Source organism: Aythya ferina, assembly GCF_964211825.1.
Source record: "Aythya ferina genome assembly, chromosome: 34".
Classification (NCBI taxonomy): Eukaryota; Metazoa; Chordata; class Aves; order Anseriformes; family Anatidae; genus Aythya; species Aythya ferina.
In genome coordinates, this window is record NC_140331.1 from 1,488,083 (window position 1) to 1,507,994 (window position 19,912).

The 19,912-nt window shown below is 60.7% G+C and overlaps 3 protein-coding genes across 3 annotated transcripts; all 3 read right to left on the minus strand.

Moving 5' to 3' along the window:
- Positions 1–1,313: 1,313 nt before the first annotated feature.
- VAMP2 (vesicle associated membrane protein 2) lies at positions 1,314–7,441 on the minus strand (the record flags this gene model as incomplete). Its single annotated transcript, XM_084501804.1, has 5 exons — positions 1,314–1,505; positions 2,469–2,520; positions 5,145–5,303; positions 6,316–6,439; positions 7,302–7,441. The coding sequence occupies 5 exons, from the start codon at positions 7,439–7,441 to the stop codon at positions 1,489–1,491; spliced, it is 492 nt and encodes a 163-aa protein (XP_084357930.1). The 3' UTR covers positions 1,314–1,488.
- Positions 7,442–7,503: 62 nt separating this feature from the next.
- Positions 7,504–13,988, minus strand: LOC311425814 (aurora kinase C-like). Its single transcript, XM_084501829.1, has 8 exons — positions 13,920–13,988; positions 13,696–13,822; positions 13,540–13,594; positions 12,288–12,479; positions 11,576–11,714; positions 10,604–10,752; positions 10,198–10,372; positions 7,504–8,681 (listed from the first exon to the last, which is right to left on the minus strand). Exons 1-8 carry the CDS (start codon positions 13,965–13,967, stop codon positions 8,514–8,516), a joined length of 1,053 nt encoding a protein of 350 aa, XP_084357955.1. The 5' UTR covers positions 13,968–13,988; the 3' UTR covers positions 7,504–8,513.
- A 2,211-nt stretch (positions 13,989–16,199) lies between these two features.
- On the minus strand, positions 16,200–19,450 carry TMEM107 (transmembrane protein 107). Its single transcript, XM_084501830.1, has 7 exons — positions 19,379–19,450; positions 18,352–18,444; positions 18,190–18,257; positions 17,401–17,501; positions 16,890–16,986; positions 16,728–16,790; positions 16,200–16,630 (listed from the first exon to the last, which is right to left on the minus strand). The coding sequence occupies exons 2-7, from the start codon at positions 18,436–18,438 to the stop codon at positions 16,621–16,623; spliced, it is 426 nt and encodes a 141-aa protein (XP_084357956.1). The 5' UTR covers positions 18,439–18,444; positions 19,379–19,450; the 3' UTR covers positions 16,200–16,620.
- Positions 19,451–19,912: the final 462 nt, after the last annotated feature.

Below are 19,912 nucleotides of genomic sequence, written 5' to 3' on the forward strand. Positions count from 1 at the left end.
GGGGTGAGGAGCGACCCCCCCCCCCATTTTTGGGGTGCTCTGGGCTGGGGACGCCCCCCCCCCAAATCCACTCTGGGGTCACCCCCAAATTCTCATTTATGGGGGGGGGACGGTGCGGGGGGGAGACCTCAGATTTTAGGGGGAGAACCCTAAATTTGGGGGGGGGGGGGAAAGGTTTGGGGTGAAAAGGGGCGTTTTGGGGTATAAATAAATTATAAATAAATAAATAATAATAAATTATTCGGGGGGGGGGAAGGGGAATTATTGGGGGAGATTTTAGGGTGCGGGGGGGCATTTGTAACGTTTTGGGGTGGAAAGGGAGGATTTTGGGTGCAGGGGGGCATTTTGGGGTGGAAAAGTGCATTTTTGGGGTGCAGGGGGGCATTTTGGGGTGGAAAAGGGAAGATCTGGAGTGGAGATGGGCATCTCGGGGTGGAAAAGGACATATTTGGGGTGCAGGGGGCATTTTAGGGTGGAAAAGTGCATTTTTTTGGGGGGGGGGTATTTCGGGGTGGAAAAGTGCATTTTTGGGTGCAGAGGAAAAGGGGGCGATGCAAGTTTTTAGGGGGTGAGGGGGAAGGGGGGAATTTTAGGGTGAAAGGGGCAAATCTGGGGTGTATGTTGCAACGTGGTGGTGGGTCCTGCGGGGATTTTGGGTTCTGGTGGGGGGGTTTTGGGGTGCAGCGGGGTTTTTTGGGGTGTGTTTTTTTTTGGGGGGGGGGTTTGGTAGGGTTTTTGGGATCTAGTACTTTTTTGGGGGCTCCGGCAGGGTTTCTTGGGGTCTGGTGTTTTTTTAGGGTCCAGCAGGGATTTTTAGGGGTCTGGTTGGGTTTTATGGGGTATACTTTTTTTGGGGGGGGGGGTCTGGCGTTTTTTAGGGGTTCCAGCGGGGTTTTGGGGAGGTCTGATGGAGTTTGATGGTGTCTGGATCTTTTGGGGGAATGTGTGCGTTTTTTGGAGGGTCCAGCAGGGTTTTTGGGGTCTGGTGGGGTTTTGGGGGTGCTGCAGTTTTTTTGGGGTGTGGGGGGGGCTTTGGGGTCTGGAAGGATTTGGGGGAGTCCAGAGGGCTTTTTTTGGGTCCAGCGAGGATTTTTGGGGTCTGGTGGGGTTGTACGGGGTGTGTGCTGGGTGGGGGGGGGGGGTTGGGGTCTGATGGGGTTTTTGGGGTCTGACGTTTTTTGGGGTCTGGCGGGGTTTTGGGGGGCTGTGGGGTGGTTGTGGGGTCGCGGGGGGGGGGGTTTGGGGTAGCGGGGTGGGGTTCCGGGGGGGGGGACACCCACAAAACCTAGTAATAAATCTACAAACAGACAAAATAGAGCGAGGTCTCCTGTACAAACCGGGGTATTTACAGCCAGGCACAGCCACACGCACGGGGGGGGGGGGGGGCGGGGGGGGGGCACCCATGGGTGCTGGGTGGGGGGCGGGGCTCGGGGGCGGAGCCTCCGGTGGGAAAGGGGAGGGGGGGAGGGGCTGGGCGCCGCGGCCCCGTTAGGTGCTGAAGTACACTGGGGGGAGAAGGGCGGGGTCAGGGGGCGGGGCCTCGAGAGGGCACGCCCCCTCCTCGCGTGGCCCCGCCCCCTTCCCCAATAGCCTGGTGGGCGGGGCCTCCGCGGCGGCCACGCCCCCCAGTTGGATGCCCCCAACCCTTCAACCCCATTGGCTGACAGTGAGCAGACGCAGTCACCCTGCAGCCAATTGGGTGAGTGTTTTCATGCCCCGCCCCCTCATTTGCATGCACACCTTGCAGCCGACCTCCCACCTGCATGCTCACCCCCTCATTTGCATACCATTTGCATGCAGAGCATCGTTTGTTGTGTGTCCTTCACCCAATTTGCATACCCGTTTCCAAGCCCTGCATCTCGTTTGCATACCCATGCCTCATTTGCATGCCCCGCCCCCAACCACCCCTCCCTCATTTACTTGTATCAGCCAATCGAACATCAAGCTGCGCCACTCTAATCTGCATACCCATTACCCTCATTTGCATCTCCCCATTTACCCATGGCACCAAGTTTCATTGCCCTTTGGTGCTTTGTTTACATATCCCACCCCCTCATTTGCATACCAAAATACCATTTACACAGCCCAACTGCTTATCTGTATGTCCTGTCCCCTCATTTGCATAACACTCTCATTTGCATACACCCCCCCTTTATCCATGGCACCAAGTTTCATTTTCCCACCTGCTTGATTTGCATGTCTCGCCCCCTAATTTGAATATCAAAACTAAATTAATGCTATCTGAAGTCCCAATTGGCGTTCATTTGCATGCCACACCCCCCTCATTTCCATATCGTTCGCCTAATTTGCATACAGCCTCCCCTTAACCACACCTGTTTGCCCATCACTGCTTCATTTGCAGTCCCTCTCATTTGCACACCAAAACCCCATTCGTGGAAGCTGTTCCTCATTTGCATACACGCACTCTCCATTTGCATGCCCCGCCCCCTCATTTGCATGCTACTCACCGATGATGATGATGAGGACAATGGCGCATATCACTCCCAGGATGATCATCATCTGGGGGGGCACAGGGAGGTCAGTGGGGGGGGGTTCACTTTGGGGACCCCCTCCAATTTTGGGGATCCCCCCCGGGATTTGGGGTCCTCCTGGGGGTTTTGGGGTGCCCCAGGGTGACCTCAGGGTCCCCAAGGGTGGTTCTGGGGTGTCCCAAGGGGATTTGGGGTGCTGGGGGGGGGCGTGGCTCCCTGAGAAGTTTGTGAGGGATTCTGGGGTCTCCGAGGCTGATTTTGGGGTACCCCAGGGGGATTTTGGGTGCACAGGCACTTTTTGGGGTGCTGAGGGGGATGAGTGGGTTCTTTAAGGAGCTTGTGGGTGATTTTCAGTGCCCCAGGGGGATCTGGGGTGCCCCAATTTGGATTTGGGGTGTACTGACACTTATTTGTGGTCAAGGGGGGTTAGTGGCTTCCCTGAGGAGGTTGTGTGGGATTTTTGGGGTCCCTTGGGGGTGACCTTGGGGTAACCAAGGGTGATTTGGGGCTCAGCTGGGTCCCTTTAGGGTGATTTTGGGGTAGTTTGTGTCCCTTTAGGGTGATTTGGGGGGACGTTTGGTTCCTTTTGGGGTGATTTTGGGGCCATTTGGGGCAAATTTGGGGGGCAGTTTGGGTAGTTTGGGTGATTTTATGGTGATCTGGGTGGCTGTGGGCTCATTTGGGGGGTGATTTGGGTCACTTTGGGCTGATTTTGGGGGTAATTTGGGACACTTTGGAGACGATTTAGGTCATTTGGGACTGACTTGGGTGGCTCTGGGCTGACCTGGGGACAGTTTGAGTCGGTTTGGGCTGATTTTGGGGGTAGTTTGGATCCCTTCAGGGTGATTTCAGGGCCATTTGGGTCCCTTTGGGCTGATTTTGGGGATATTTGGGTCCCTTTAGGGTGATTTGGGGGAATGTTCGAGTCCTGTTGGGCTCATGTTGGGGCAGTTTAGGTCCTTCTGGGGCGATTTTGGGTCCCTTTGGGCTGACTTTGTGGCCATTTGGGTCTCTTTGGGTTTATTTTGGGGCAGACTGGGTCCCTTTGGGCTGATTTTGAATCCCTCTAGGGTGATTTTGGGGTTAGTTTGGGTCCCTTCGGGGTGATTTGGGGGGTGATTTGGAACCCTTTGGGGCCAATTTGGATCACTTGAGGCTGATTTAGGTGGCTCTGTTCTAACTTGGGGACAGTTTGGGTCACATTGGGGTGACGTTGGGGCCATTTGGGCTGATTTTGGGGGCAGTTTGTGTCCCTTTGGGGTGATTTTGGGGCTGTTTGGGTTGATTTTGTGTCCCTTTAGGGTGATTTTGTTGCTGTTTGGGGCAATTTTGGGGCCATCTGGGTCCCTTTGGGTTGATTTTTGGTCCCTTTGGACTGACTTCGGGGCCGTTTGGTGTGATTTTGGGGAAGTTTGAGTCCCTTTGAGATGATTTTGAATCCCTTTGGGGTGATATGGGGTCTCTGGGTCCCTTTGGGGTGATTTTGGAGGCAGTTTGGATCTGTTTCGGGTGATTTTGGGGACGTTTGTGTCCCTTTGGGCTGATTTTGTGTCCTGTTGGGCTCATTTGGGGGTCATTTGGGTCCTTTTGGGGCAAGTATGTGTCCCTTTGAGGCAATTTTGGGTCCTTTTGGGCTTCTTTTCAGCTGATTCAGGGATCTTTCAGGCTCGCTGATTTTGGGTCCTTTAGGGGTCTTTTTGGGCTGATTCGGGTCCCTCTGGGCTGATTTTGGGTCCCTTTGGGGTGACTCTGTGTCCCTTTGGGGTGATTTTGGGTCCCTTTGAGGGTCCTTTTGGGTTGATTCAGGGATTTTTCAGGCTCGCTGATTTCAGGTCCTTTGGGACGATTTTGGGTCCTTTTGGGGCCGCTTGGGCCCTTTTGGGGTCCTTTTGGGCTGATTTCGGTCCCTTTGACATGATGCTGTGTCCCTTTGGGGCAATTTTGGGTTCTTTTGGGGTTGATTTGGGTCCCTTTGGGGCTTCTTGGGTCCCTTTGGGGGTCCTTTTGGGCTGATTCTTGTCCCTTTCAGGTGATTTTGGCTCCCTTTGGGACTGCTTGGGTCCCTTTTGGGGTCCTTTTGGGCTGATTCGGGTCCCTTTGGGGCAATTTTGGGTCTCTTTGGGGTGATTTTGGGTCCCTTTAGGGCTTCTTGGGTCCCTTTGGGGGTCCTTTTGGGCTGATTCTTGTCCCTTTCAGGTGATTTTGGCTCCTTTTGGGTCTGCTTGGGTCCCTTTTGGGGTCCTTTTGGGCTGATTTGGGTCCCTTTGGGTTGACCCTGTGTCCCTATGGGGCAATTTTGGCTCCCTTTGGGGCGATTCTGTCTCCCTTTGGGGCTGATTCGGGTCCCTTTGGGGCAATTTTGGCTCCCTTTGGGGCGATTCTGTCTCCCTTTGGGGCTGATTCGGGTCCCTTTGGGGCTGTTTTGGCTCCCTTTGGGGCTGATTCGGGTCCCTTTGGGGCTGTTTTGTCTCCCTTTGGGGCTGACTCGGGTCCCTTTGGGGCAATTTTGGCTCCCTTTGGGGCGATTTTGTCTCCCTTTGCGCTCCTTCTGTTCCGATTCCGGGCCTTTTCCAGGCTCGCCGATCGGGGCTCCTTTTGGGGCCGTTCGGGGCGGTTTCGGGGTCCGTTTCGGGGTCCGTTTCGGGGTCTCACCTTGAGGTTCTTCCACCAGTACTTGCGCTTGAGCTTGGCGGCGCTGGTCTCGAACTGGGAGGCGCCGGCCTGCAGCGCGTCGGCGCGGTCGTCCAGCTCCGACAGCTTCTGGTCGCGCTCCAGCACCTTGTCCACGTTCACCCGCATGATGTCCACCACCTGGGGGGGCGCGGGGGGGGGGCGTCAGGGGACATGGGGGGGTTAGGGGACACGGGGGGGGCATCGGGGGACACGGGGAGGTGTGGGGACACGGGGAGGTGTCAGGGCACAGGGGGGGTGTCGGGGTGTGGGGGGGTGTCGGGGTGTGGGGGGGCATTGGGATATGGGGGGGTGGGGCAAGAGGGGCTGTCAGGGCATGGGGACACGGGGGGGGGGCATCAGGGCATGGGGGGGTACGGGGGGGACATAGGGAGGGGACAGGGATGGGGAATAGGGGGCATGGAGGGGGGAAGGGGGCATGGGGGGGGCCAGGGGGACACCGGGGGATGACATGGGGGGGACACAGGGGAGGTGTCAGGACACGGGGACATGGGGAGGGGCAGGGGGATGGGGGATATGGGGGCATGGGGGGGGGCACAGGGACACGGCGGGGGGGGCAGGGCAACATAGGGGGACATCAGGGCCTGGGGGGTCATTGGGGTGCAGGGGGGCATCAGGGTGCGGGGACACCGGGGGGGGGCATGGGGGGTTATGGGGGGGGGGCATGGGGGGGACATGGGGGTGGGGGACATAGAGGACATGGGGGGGACACGGGGGGTAAGGGGACACGAAGGGGGCAGGGGGAGGTGGGGGGGGTCAGGGGGACACGGGGGGGGCATGGGATGAGGGGGGGACACCGGGGGGGTGAAGGGGGGGGGCGGAGGGGCCCCAGTGGCACACGAGGGGGGGGTCAGGGGGACATTGAGGGGGGGCAGAGGGAAATGAGGGGGAATTGGGGGGATTTGGGGCGGGGGGACACACCGGGGGAGGGACACGAGGAGGGAGGGGGGGGCAGCAGTGACGCCCCCCCGGATCCACACCCCCCCAGCCCCACCCTCTTTAGCCCCGCCCCCTCCCAAGCCCCGCCCCCTCCCATGCACCAGCCCCCCCCCCCGCACAGCTCCGGCCCCCCCCCCGCACCCTCTGCACCCCCCCAAGCCCCCCCCCCAAAAATATCCCCCCCCCCCCCCACCTCATCCACTTGGGCCTGGGTCTGCTGCAGCCGCCGGTTGCTGGTGAGGTTGGGGGGGGGCGCGGGGGGGCCCCCCCCTTCTCCTCCGGCGGGGGGGGGCGCGGGGGGGGCGGCGGGGGCCGACCTGGGGGGGGGGGGCAAAGGTCAGAGGTCAACCGAGCCCCCCCCCTCCAAAACCCCGCCCCCCCCCCGGGATTAGCGCTGGAAATAACCCGGAAGGGGAGGGGGAGGGGGGGAAGGACGCGGGGGGGGCGGTTTTTGACCCCCCCCCCATTGATTTTGCAGCAGGGGGGGCCCGGTCCCTGCCCTGCCCCCCCCCGGAGTCTAAAAATAGCAATGGGGAAGGTGGGGGGGGGGGGGGAGCTCCCAGTGCTCCCAGTTTGCAGCAGGGACTGGGGACACAACCCCGCCCCTCCCCCACCGTTCTGACACCCACCCCCCCCCACCGAGGCCCCCCCCTTAAACAAAATCCCCCCCCCCCCCAAACAGCTCCAAAAGGGGGGGGAGGGAAGTGGATGGGAGGGGCCAGCTCGCACTGCCCCCCCCCAATACTGCACTGGGGGAGGGGGGCTTAAAATGGGGGGAGAAATTGGGGGGGGGGGGCAAAAATGGGGGGGGCGCTGGCTGTTTGCATCCAACCCCCCCTCCGGCGTCGCAAAGGCCTGGCAAATCCGGGCTTCATTTTTGCGGGGGGGGGGGGGGGGTCCTAAAAATTCGGAGGGAGGGGGGCCTGAAAGTGGGGGGGGGGCATTGCCCGGGGGGGGGGTCAGCTCTCAAGGAGCCCCCCCCCCCCCCCGCATCGCACGGGCCTCTTTAATCCATGGGGGGGGGGGGGTTGGATCTGCTCCAGCAGGTGCAGAAAAAGGGGGGGGGATTTTTTTTTTTTTTTTTTTGAGGATGGGGCATTTCGGGGGAGGGGGGGGGGCTCTGATTGGAAGGGGGGGGCGGAGGGGGGGTATTTTTTTTTTGGGGGGGGGGGCACTCACATGTCGGGCGGCGGCGGCGAGCGGCTGCGGACACGGCAGGGGAAGATGGCAGCCGGGGGGGGGAGGGGGGGGGAGCATCCGGGTACCGAGGGGGGGGGAATAAAAAGGGGGGGGGCACCCAGGAAGGGCGGGGGGGGCATTAGTTCCGCCCCCCCCCCCGCTGGTAATTAACGGGGGGGTAATTAATGTGAGGAGACAGGGTAAAAATGAAGCAAGTTTATTGAAGAGCAGTAAACATAGGGGGGAGCCCCCCCCCCCAAAAAAAATGGGGGGGCAGCACGCAGACACCCCCCCAAGAACACGAAGGCTGCAGCGAGGCAGCACCCATGGGTGCTGCAGCACCCTTTGGTCCCCAGCCCTATAGGGTGCACCCCAAAGGGGCCCAGAACCCCATTTTTCTCTTTTTTTGGAGGGGGGGGGCACAGCTTTTTGGGGGTTGGGGGGGGGCAGTACCCAGTGGGATTAGAGGTGGGCACCCATGGGTGCTGAAGGACCCCATGACACCCAGCCCTATAGGGTGCACCCCAACCCCAAGGGGTTGGGAACCCCAAATTTGGGATATTTGGGTAAAGTGGGGGGGGGGTTCCTAGATTTTAGGGGGGGCACATGTGGGGGACAGCACCCAGCAGGAGCCAGGGAGCACCCATGGGTGCTGCAGCCCCTTGCAGCCCCAACCCTATAGAGCGCACCCCACACCCCAAAGCTGATGGAAGTCCCAAATTTGGGGTGTGGGGGGCACATTTTTGGGGGGTTCCCAGCTTTTTTTTTTTTGGGTGGGGGGGCGGCAGCACCCATCTGGAGTGGGCAGGCACCCATGGGTGCTGAAGGGCAGGCCCCCAGCCCTATAGGGCACACCTCAGAGGGGCTGGGAACCCCAAATGTGGGATATTTGGGTAAAAAAGGGAGACAGATTTTTTTTGGGGGGGGTCCCAGTTTTTAGGGGGGGGGTGTATGCATGGGGCAGCACCCGTCGGGAGTGGACACACACCCATGGGTGCTGCTGTACCCCGTGGCATCCAACCCTATAGAGTGCACCACAAAGGGGTTGGGAACCCCAAATTCTTTTTTTTTGGGGGGAGGGGGGGGACAGCACAAAACAAGAGTCAGTGAGCACCCATGGGTGCTGAAGAACCCCAGAGCCCTCAGCCCTATAGGGAGTACCCCCAACGGGGCTGGGAACCCCAAGTTCTTCTTGGGGGGGGGTCCCAGCTTTTAGGGGGGGACGTAGGCGGGGGGCAGCACCCGGCGGGAGTGGGTGCGCACCCATGGGTGCTGCAGGACCTGGCACAGGGGCAGGCGCTCGGCGGGGTTGTAGCGCAGCAGGCGGGAGATGAGGTCCCGGGCGCCCTCAGGGACGATGGTGGGGAAGTGCAGGTCCACCTGGGGGGGGGGGGGACCCCAAAAGTTAGGGGGGATCCTAAAATTGGGGGTGGGGGGAAAGGGAGGGGTGGAGAGGGGTTAAGGGGGGGTTTTGGGGTGCCCCTATGAGATTTGGGGGGAAGAGGGTGGGTATGGGGGATTTTGGGAGCCCCATAGGAGGTATTTGGGGGGGGTATTTCGGGGATAAGAGGGTCAGGGGGAATTTTGGGGGTGCAGGGGGGGTTTGGGGTCTGGGGTTGGATATTGGGGTGCCCCATAGGAGATGGGGGGGGAATGGAGCATTTTGGGGTCTGGGGGTGGATAGGAGGTGCCCTATAGAAGATATGGGGGATTGGAGAGGGCGGTTGGGGGTTAAGGGGGGGGGGGGTGAAAGGGGCATTTGGGGTGCCCTGTAGGAGATATGGGGGGACATGGGGGGTTGGGGGTGCCCCATAGGAGATGGGGGGAATGTGAAAAGGGAGTTTCGAGGTATCCCATAGGGGAATGGGGGGGGATATAGGGGGGCATTTGGGGGGGGGGGATTTAGGGTGTCCCATAGGAGATGGGGGGACGTTGGGGATTTTCGGGGTGCAGGAGGGGCTAGGGGTTTGTGAAAGGGGCATTTTGGGGTCTGGGGTTGGATATGGGGTGCCCCATAGGAGATAGTTGGGGGGGGGGGGTACATTGTGGAGGTGCCGGGGGGGCTAATGGGGGTGTTTGGGGTGAGAAGGGAAGGGTTTTGGGGTCTGAGGGTGGATGTTGGGGTGCCCCATAGGAGATATGGGGGGGGCATTTTGGGGGTGCAGGGGAGGTTTAGGGGGTCCCCAGGGGGGTTTTGGGAGGTTTGGGGTCTGGGGGTGCATATGGGGTGACCCATAGGAGATATGGGGGAGGGGATTGGGGGGATTTTGGGGTGCCCTATAGAAGAGGGGGGTTGGGGGGTTAAGGGAGAGGTTTGGGGATCGGATATTGGGGTGCACCCAGATTTGGGGTCCCCCCAACAGAGGGGTGCGGGGGCCCCCCAGAACACAGTGGGGGGAGGGTCTGAATCCCCCCATAGCCAGGATGGCCCCAATCTTACGGGGTTTTGGTGCCCGAAGGGGCTTGAGGAGTCAAGAGAGGGGCCAATTTTTTTTGGGGGGGGGGTCTACACCCAAATGCAGACCCCCCCCCATAGCAAAGAGGGGCGTGGGACTCCCCAGATCATAGTGGGGGGGGAGCTTAATCCCCCCCATAGCCAGGATTAGGGCACTTCAAGCCCCATTTATGGGGTTTTAGTGCCCAAAAGGGACTTAATGACTCAAGGGGGGTCCCCAATTTTTTTCTGGGGGGGGGGTCTACACACAAATGCATACCCCCCCATAGAAAAGAAGCTTTTTGGACCCCAAAAAACATAGTGGGGGGGGGGGGGTCTTAATCCTTCCCATAGCCAGGATTGGGGCACTTTGAGCCCCATTTTATAGGGTTTTGGTGCCCAAAGGGGTCTCCAAGTCTCCGGGGGGGGGGTCCCCCGATTTTTTTCGTGGGGGGGGCCCACCTTGGTGATGCGGCGGTAGGTCTCAGTGTGGGAGGCGCACTCGAAGGGGGGGTGGCCGACCAGCAGCTCGTAGCACAGCACCCCCACGCACCACAGGTCCACCTTCTCGTCGTGCATCCGCCCCTCCACCATCTCGGGGGGGAGGTAGTCCAGGGTCCCGCACATCGTCTTCCTCCTTTTTTTTTTTGGGGTGGGGCCACCCCAAAAATCATTAGGGGGGCACAAAGAACCCCCCCCCTCATAAAAACGGGGTGGGGAGCTCCCTTTTTATATTAGGGTCACTTTAGGGGGCGGTGAACGGATGCCGCTCCACATAGGGAGTTCCTCATCCTGCAGCCCTATAAATTTACTCCCCCCGACCCTATAATTTTTTTTAGGGGGGGTTCAGTGATTTTTGTCCCGTTACCTGAGGGAGGGGGCGTGCACCGACCAGCCGAAATCGGCGATTTTGAGCTCGCCCTTCAGCCCCAGCAGCAGGTTTTCGGGTTTGATGTCGCGGTGGATCACCTTCTTGCTGTGGCAGTACATCAGCGCGTCCGCCAGCTCCTCCATCAGCTGGGGGGGGGGGGGGGGGGGGCAAAAAAGGGGGGGTCAGAAAATCCCAAAATACCCCCGGACCCTCAAAACCACCCCCAAGAGACAGAAACCCCCCCAAAAAAAATAAACAGCCCAGGTGGCAACCCCATACAGCTAAAGGGGGGGGAAAAAAAAAAAAAAAAAAAAAAGAGATAAAGGGGGAAAAATGGGGGTGTCCTCTATCAGCTGGGGGTGGGAATGGCACAAAAAGGGGGAGGTCAGCAAACCCCAACCCCTCCGAACCCCAAAAACCTCCCAACCCCCCCTTAAAACTCCCCCAGGATTCCCACTCCCTCAAAAAAACAGCCCAGGTGGCAAACCCAATGAGCTAAAGGGGGAAACAACTCGGGGGGAGGTGTTAAGGGGGGGTTCCAGGGATGGTGACCCCAAAAATCTAACAGGGAAATAGTGGGATGTGCGTGATAAGAGAGGGATCCTATTGATTTTGGGGTGACCCTATTTATTTTAGGGGGGGGTCCCTATTGATCTGAAGGGGCTCCCTCGGATTTGGGTCGGGGGGGAGGGTCTCAAGGATGGCAACCCCATAAACCTAAAGGGGAAATAGTGGGATGTGCGTGCTAAGAGTGGGATCCTATCGATTTGGGGGTGACCCTATTTATTTTAGGGGGCTCCTATGGGTCTGGGGGGGTGGTCTCAGGGATGGTGACCTCATAAACCTAACAGGAAAATTACAGGATGTGCGTGCTAAGAGCAGCATCCTATTGATTTGGGAGGGATCCTATGGATTATAGGGGGCTCCTATGGATTTGGGGGGGGTCTCAGGATTTGGGGGGGGTCCCACCGTGGCGCTGCGGGTCTCGTCGAGGCGGCGGCAGCGCTGCAGCTCCTTGTAGAGCTCCCCGCGGGGGGCGTACTCCAGGATGAGGTAGACGCGCTTGCGGTCGTGGAAGTAGTTGTAGAGGCGCAGCACGTTGGGGTGCCTGGGGGGGGGGGACACCCTATATCACAGGGAGTCCCCCCCCCAGACCCTATAGGGGCCCTACACGGCCCCCTCGGTCTGATATATGGGCCTGGGGCTCCATCTCCTGCTGATTTTGGTGCTCTCTGTGCCCCTGTGTCCCCAGAAATCCCCCATACACCCCCATATGTCCCTATATGACCCCCATACGCCCCTATACATGCCATATATGCCCCTCCCTCACCACAGGTGGGCCCGCATCTCGATCTCCTGCCGCAGCTGGTGCTACCTGCACCCCTCGTGTCCCCATAGATACCCCATACACCCCCAATATGTCCCCATAGAACCCCAACACATCCCCATATGCCCCTATACGACCCCCATGTGCCCCTACGTGTCCCCTATAGCCCCCCCCCTCACCACAGGTGGGTCTGAATCTCCATCTCCTGCCGCAGCTGGTGCTCCCTGCACTCCTTGTGTCCCCATAAATCCCCCATATGACCCCAAACACCCCCAATACATCCCCACACAGCCCCTGTATGACTCCATACATCCCTATAGGTCCCCTATATGCCCCCTATAGCCCCCCCCTCACCGCAGGTGGGCCTGGATCTCGATCTCCCTGCGCAGCTGGTGCTCCACGCCCTCCTTCTCCATCTGGGACTTGAAGAGCACCTTGAGGGCCACCACGAAGTGGGACGTGCGCTCCCGCGCCAGGTAGACGTTCCCGAACTTGCCCTTGCCCAGCGGCCGCCCCACCTCGAAGTCCTCGATGGTGAACGTCCGCCTGGGGGGGGGCACGTTAATGGTGGGACCCCCCCTCACCCCATAAACAACCCCCCCCCCGGGACCCCCAGGTGCTCTTTGGGGACCCCAAGGGGTCACCTCGGGAGTCCTGGGGTCCCTAATCATTGGGATCCTAATCATTGGGTCCCCATAAGCCCAATAATTGGGTCCCCGTGACCCCCCCGCAAATATAGGGGACCCCACAATTGCCCCCTCCCCCCCACAATGTCCCCTTCAAGGTCCCCAAGAGGTCACCCAGGGGTCCCTAATCATTGGGATCCTAATCATTAGGTCCCAATAACCCCAATTATTGGGTCCCCGTGACCCCCCCGCAAATATAGGGGACCTCCCTGCAAATATAGGGGACCCCACAATTGCCCCCCCCTCCCCACAATGTTGCCTTTGAGGTCCCCAAGGGATTCTGGGGTCCCTAATCATTGGGATCCTAATCATTGGGTCCCCATAATCCCAATAATTGGGGCCCCATGACCCCCCCGCAAATATAGGGGACCTCCCTGCAAATATAGGGGACCCCACAATTGCCCCCCCCCCCCCCAATGTCCCCTTCAAGGTCCCCAAGGGATTCTTGGGTCCCTAATCATTGGGATCCTAATCATTGGGTCCCCATAATCCCAATTATTGGGTCCCTGTGACCCCCCCCCGGCACATAGGGACCCCTCCTACATATAGGGGTGCCCCCCCCATCAGGGGGTCCCCACAACATCTCCCCCTCCCCACAATGCTCCCCATCAGGGTCCCTAAGATGTCACCTCAGGGGTCCTGGGGTCCCTAAAGGGGTCCCTGTGCCCCCCCCCCCCAAAAATAGGGCCCCCCCACATTATGGGGAGCCCCCCCCAGCCCATAATGTCCCCTCAGGGGTCCCCATAGCCCAGGAGCTCCCCAGTGCCCCCCCCCCATAACCCAGGGGTGTCCCAAATGCAACCCTCCCCCCAAAAAAACGTCCCCCTTTCACCTGGGGGGGTCCCAAGTGTCACCCAGCCCCCCCCCCCACATCCCCCCACCGCCCTGAGACCCCTCCAGACCCCCCCCAAATTACTCACGGCGGGTACTGGGGGGTCACCGAGGTGTTGGACTCCACAGGGACCCGTCCTGCTGCTGCAGGGGGGGGGAGCAAGGAGGGGGGGGGGGTCACGTTGTGCCCCCTTCCCCTTCCCCATCCCTTTTTAGCCCAATTTCCCCTCTTTTCACCCCAATACCTGGCACGGGGGGGGGGGGCCGGCCGGCGGCTCTCTGCAGCAGGAGGGCATCGGAGGGGGTCCCCGTGGTGGGGGGCTCCTTGAGGGGCACGCGCTGGGCTGCGGGGGGGGCGGGGGCCCCATCCTGCTGGGGAAAAATAAAAGGGAGAATTAGAAGGGGGTTTGGGGCACCCCAAAAAGGAGGGCTTTTATTTGGGGCAGGGCGGGGGGGGGGGGGGGGGTACCTTGAGCAGGCCGTACAAGCTGGGGTTCACATTCTCCTTGTAGGCCATCCTGGGACAGGGGAGCAGAGGTACCCCAAAAGTCTTCCTGTGCCCACCCCCCCCCAACCTTTTTGCACCCCTAAATCCCACTCAGGCAGTCCCAGAAGACTCCCCAGACCCCAAATTCTCCCTCTTTCGCTCCCCTTACACACCAAAATCCCCTCGGTAGACCCCAAAACCACCTCCAGGACCACCCCCCCAAAACACCTCAAAGACCACACCCCCAAAATCCCCCGAACACCCCCCTTAGCCCCCCCGAACTCCCAAAACAGTCTCCAAGACCTCCCTATAGCCTCCAAACACCGCCTTAGACCCCGAATTTCCCAAGAATGCCTCAAAACAACCCCCAGGACCCCACCCCCGAACCCCCAAACCACCTCCAATACCCATAAAAAAAAAACTTAAAACCAACCAACACCCCCCTAGAACCCTCCAAATCCCCTCCAGGACCCCAAAACAGGCCTCAGGGCCCCTCAGGGCTCCCCAAGTCCCCCGCAGCATCCCCAAACCCACCCCCAACTTCCCAAAACTCCCTTAAATCCGCCTTGAAACCCCCAAACAGCTCTACAGGACCCTAAACAAACCCCTGCAGGCCAGGCCAGGCCAGGCCAGGCCCGGCCCGGCCGCCCGGCGGCCCTGCCGCCCGGCCCCCCCTCCCCACTCTCGCTCCTCACCCGCCGCCGCCTGCGCTCTGCCCCCTCAGCGCCGCCGCTCGCCTTCAAATGTCCCCCCCGCGCTCCCATTGGCTGCTGCCTGCCGCTCGCCGATTGGTCAGCGTAGCGCAGGGCACCGTCCTCCCCCTTCGCTCCGCCTCCCGCCGAGCTTTCGCTGCTTATTGGCTGACTGCACCGCCCCTCCGGCCGTGCGCCTCTACGATTGGTTGGCGCCGCGCTGCTGGGCGGGGCCAGGAGCGCCGTTGGTGTTTGAAAGACAGCAGAAAGGGCGGAGCCGCCGTCGCTGCAGGAAGCGCCAGCCAATCAGAGCGAGAAGGAGGCGGGCCGAGCGCCTCAATGACGAGCGCGGCCGCCATTTTGTGAGCGAGCCGCGTTCTGCCTAGCAACAGCAGCAAGGACCAATCAGGAGGCGCTTTTAGCGCGCCGCCAGCCAATGGGAGCGGAGAGTTCGCTTCACACGCGCCGCGGAGGAACCGGGGTCAGGTCCCCCTGGCTCAGGATTCAAATTAGAATTAAATGAAAAATAGGATTTATTAAAGGATATAAAGGAATAGAGGCAAGCAAACAGCGCTGGGTGCGCCGGGAGTCTCCGCTCCACCAGGACGCACACCAATTACATCAAGCAGCTGATTTTTATGCTCCTAGACTAATAGATACTCATTACTACTTCTAAAAAAATAGATTATTAAAATTCGCTTCCGGGGTGCAGTCCCTCCTGCTGGAGACTCCTCTGGGGTCTCTTCTGGGGGTCTCTAGGGGTCTTCCATGCTGAAGGCTCGCAGTCTTCCTCTTCCCCTTTGTACTTACTGGGCACCATCCCAAGTTTACGGAACACCTTCTTCAAAACACCTTCTTCAAATCTTGTCTCCCAGCCGCCTTTCAGCTTCTTTCTCGGCCCCCCCCTAACCAGATCCCAAAGATGCACATAGTATCCCATAACAGTCACCAGTTGTTATCAGTTGTTCTGAAACTCCCAGACACACGGGTAATTCAAACATTCTTCCCCAGCCATTCACAGACACATCTATAGCAGTGTTCGAAATAGAAGTCCGGACTAACAAAAGCAAAGAGGTTCATAAATGTAAGAAGTGATAAATTGGCTAGAATGAGGAATGAGGGGGAGACTGGGACACACTGCAGCTGTGGTTCAAGCATTGAATTGCCAGCGCAGGGCCCAGAGGCAGACAGGATTCAAACATTTCAAACAGAATTGTTCTTTATGGACACGAATTGTTAAAACATTCCTCACAGGGGGCTGCGCGGGGACTGCTGAAGGGACGTGGTTTGCTGTGAAGTGAGAGCGTGTTTTAATTTTGCTTATAAATGCTTACACAGGATTATCGCACGTTCTATACTATGTAGTTATACGGTGATCAAGGGTACACATAGTAACAAACGCAGAAACCGCGTCTGCGCACACAAGGCCTAGCGCAGCCCCCCACACTGCCGTAACAACGCCTCCCCCCACCCCCTTGCGGTGTCCTGCCTGCCCCGCAGCGCGTGCCGTCAGAGGGGGCCGACGGGGTGTTGCAAGTCCCGCGCCACGTGACTGTAATCACACGTCATCACGCACCACTCATCACGCACTGCCCGCCGGAGCGGGGCAGGTCAGGATGTACCGCACTGACGATACCACAGGGGAGCGCGAGTGGGGCACCAGGAGCTGCGCGACTCTTATTTAGCAAACAGCGAGAACCAAATTTTATTTTATTTTAATTTTTTTTGTCACCGGTATCAACAAATCGGAGCTCCCACAACTCCCGGGGGTGCTCAGAGTGGAGAGAAGCAGTCGGGGGAGGGTTAAAGCGGCGAGAAACCCCCCCCCCTGCGCCGCTCTCCCAGTGTGCACCGCGCGGCTTCATTTGCATAAAGGCGCGGCGCTGCGGGGACGGGTGGCTGCGAGCGGTGGGCGTGGCTCCACTGGGAGGTGGGCGTGGTCATGCGGCGGTGGGCGTGGCTCCAGGCTCCCTCCTCGTCCGCTCGGTCCTTTACGGGGACCTGGCGAGGGGTGGGGGGGGGGCACCATGGGGACCCCCGCTCCCCAAATTTCGCCCCCCCCCCCCAATTTTTTGCCCCCCCCCCCCCCTCCGCTCACAGCTTCCCCCTGCGGCTCAGCGCGGCCGCCAGCAGCAGCAGCTCGGTGGCGGCAGGGGGGGCACTGGATGGAAATGGGAGAAAATCGGGAAAATGAGGAGTTAATTTTTTTTGGGGGGGGTCCCCAATATTAGGCCCCCCCCCCCCGGTTTGTTTCACCCACCTGCAGAGCCCCAGGAGCAGCCAGAAGCCCCCCAGGTCCCAGCCCTCCAGCAGGGCCAGGCCCAGGCTGATGGCGGCCGCTGCGTGGGCCCCCAGCGCTGGGGGGGGGGGGTCAAGGAGAACAACTCGGAGGGCCCCCCCTGGGGATTTTGGGGACCCCCCCCCGCCCCATTCCCCACCCCACTTTGGGATGTCCCCCCTAAGTTGGTTTGGGAGCCCATAGGATTTGGGGTGCCCCCCATATTTAGGGATCTCCCCCAATTCTCCCCCCTCCAATGTTTTAGGGTCCCCCCCATTTTGGTATCCCCCCCCCATTTTTCAAGCCCCCCCCGTTTTTTATTCCCTCCCCATATTTTAGCCCCCCCCCCCCAAACTTCACGTTTCCCCCCTATTGTCCCCACCATCTCCCTCATTCTTTCCTTCCCCCCATTTCTTGAGACCCCCCCCCCCATTTTTTGGTTCCTCCCCCCCCCCAATTTTTTGCCCCCCCCCAACCCGGGGGTGCAGGATACAGAGCAGCCCCTGCCCGCGGTGGAACATGGACACCCCCATAAAGAAACCCCCAAACTCGATGGCCAGCAGCCCCGCAGCCCCCCCCAGGGCGCCCAGCAGCCTGGAGGGGGATGGAGGCCATGTTATTTTTTTTGGGGTGGGGGGGGGAAGTTTTGGTAAAGTACATGTATTTTTTTGGGGGGTGAATACAGGGTTTTTGGGGTGGACACAGGGTTTATTCGGGGGGGGGGCACAGAGTTTTCTGGGGGGTTACCTGTTTTTTTTTTTTGGGGGGGGGTAAATGAGTTTTTTTAGGGGAAATCTTTTTTTTTTAGAGGGGTACAGGGGTTTGGGGGGAGATGTTTTTGGGGGGGGGCACAGAGGGGTTTTGGGAGGGGCATGGGATTTTTTGGGGGTACATGGGGATTTGGGGGGGCACAGGGTTTGGGGGGAGCATGGAGGTTTTTGGAGACTGTGTCTTTTTGGGGGGGGGCACGGGGTTTGGGGGGGATGTTTTTTTTTGGGGGGGGGTACCGGGGTTTTTGGGGGGGGGACACAGAAGGTTTTTGGGGGTGTCAGAATCCCTTTAGGGATATTGGGGTCCTCGTGGGGGGGGGTCGGGATCCCTTTGGGGGGGGCGTCCTGGGTCTTTGGGGGGGGTCAGGGACCACGTGGGGGTGTTGGAGTCTCCATGGAGGTGTTGGGATCCCCACGGAGGGGGGGGTTCAGTGTCCCCATGGGGGGGGGGGGGGGGCAGGGTCTTTGAGGGGGGGTCAGGCCCCCATTTTGGGGGTCCCGCCCTGACTCACTCAGCGTCGACGCGCGCGTACTCCTCCGCCGAGAACTCGAGGGGCAGCGAGGCGCGGACGTGGGGGTCCTGCGATTAATTAAAGCTGGAGAAAAAACCATTAATTTTCAGGGGGGGGGGGGGGGCTGTTTTATTTGGGGGGGGGGGGCGTTTGATCCCTTACCCTCGCCCCCGCGGCCGTGCCCAGGGCCACCAGGTGGGCCGTGAGCGTCAGGAACCGCGCCGGCACCAGGGCCCCCAGGGGAACCATCGGGGCCTGGGGGGGGCACGAGGTGAACATGGGACCCCCCCACCCTTAGGACCCCCCCCCCAACCTTTAGGCCCCCTCCCAAATCTGTGGGACCCCCCCTCAAACCCCAGGGATGCTCCCCAAACCCTTGAACCCCCCCCCCTTTATCCCCCCAAGCCCACCCCAAATCCTCTCCCCTGATTTGGGGGGGGGCACAGGGTGAAAATGGGGACCCTCCCCACCCTTAGGACCCCCCCCACAAACCTTTAGGACCCCTCCCCACAAGCTTTAGGGCCCCCCCCCAACCTTTAGAGCCCCCCCAAATCTGTAATCCCCTCAAGCCCACCCCAAATCCTCCCCCTTGACCTAGTGGGGGGGCACAGGGTGAAAATGGGGACCCCCCCCAAACCTTAGGGCCCCCCCCCTCAACTTTTAGGATGCCCCCCCCCAAATCCTTGGAACTCCCCCAAGCCCCAGGGATCCCCCCCAAACCCTTGGGACCACCCCACATCCTTCCCCCGAGCCCTCCCCAACTCCCCCTCCTGATCTGGGGGGGGGGGGGGGGGCACAGGGTGAAAATGGGACCCCCCCCCCCCCCTTCAAACTTGGGACCCTCCCCCCACATTTAGGACCACCTCCCACCTTGGGACCCCCCCCTCCAGGCCCTCCCCAAATCCCCATTCCCCAGCCTGGGTGGGTGCACAGGGTGTAAACGGGGACCCCCCCCTCACCCTTGTGACCCCCCCCCAAAATTTAGGACCCCCCCCCCCCCACACACACACACCTTTAGGACCCACCCCCCCCTTCCCAAACCCCCTCCCCCGTGCCTGAGGGGGTCCCCACCTTCATGCTGTGCCCCCCCCAACCCCTGTGACCCCCCCCTCCCCAAAATTTAGGAGCCACCAACCCCCAAAGCCCCCCCCCCCCCAAATCCCCGCCCCTCCCTCCCCCCCGGGCCTGCCTCAGGCTCCACGCCCCGCGCTAGGCCGCGCGTTGCCACGGCAACGAGGGCCCCGCCCCCTTGGGTGACGTCACCGGGATTGACCCCGCCCCCGTTGTCGCCACGCCCCCCTTTGCCACTAGCCACGCCCACTCGGTGCTGACCACGCCCATTCGTCCCTCCCTCTCCGCCCCGAGGGTCACGTGGCCGGTTCAAGGAGGGAGGGCTCTCCGTGACGTCACCGACCATAGAGTCCTGGGGGCGGGCAGAGCGGCCCCCTCCCCTCCCGCCGCGGTGCATGCCGGGCCGGCGGCCGCCATGGGCTGGGAGGTCCGGGCCTGCACCGGGCCCGAGCTCGTCCGGATGCTCCGGGTACGGGGAGGGGGGGAAAGCGGGGACCCCCCCCAAAATGTGGGGACCCCTCCTAAATTTGGGGACCCCCCCCTCAATGCCCCCCCCCACCCCCTTTGGGCCTTTTCTCTCCAGGAATGGGCGGCGCTGGAGCCTGGGCCGCAGCCCCCCCCTGAGGAGGGTGAGCCCCCCTGAGCCCCCCCC

Coding starts and splice junctions, on each gene's coding strand:
- LOC311425814 (XM_084501829.1), bottom strand. CDS start 13,967: ATGGCCTACAAGGAGAATGTGAACCCCAGCTTGTACGGCCTGCTCAAG. Junction 13,595..13,695: donor GCCCCCCCCCCCCGTGCCAG/GTATTGGGGTGA, acceptor CCCCCCCTGCAG/CAGCAGGACGGGTCCCTGTG. Junction 10,753..11,575: donor ACGAGACCCGCAGCGCCACG/GTGGGACCCCCC, acceptor CCCCCCCCCCAG/CTGATGGAGGAGCTGGCGGA.
- TMEM107 (XM_084501830.1), bottom strand. CDS start 18,438: ATGGTTCCCCTGGGGGCCCTGGTGCCGGCGCGGTTCCTGACGCTCACG. Junction 17,502..18,189: donor TACGCGCGCGTCGACGCTGA/GTGAGTCAGGGC, acceptor ATCCCCCTCCAG/GCTGCTGGGCGCCCTGGGGG. Junction 16,987..17,400: donor CCGCGGGCAGGGGCTGCTCT/GTATCCTGCACC, acceptor CCCCCCCCCCAG/CGCTGGGGGCCCACGCAGCG.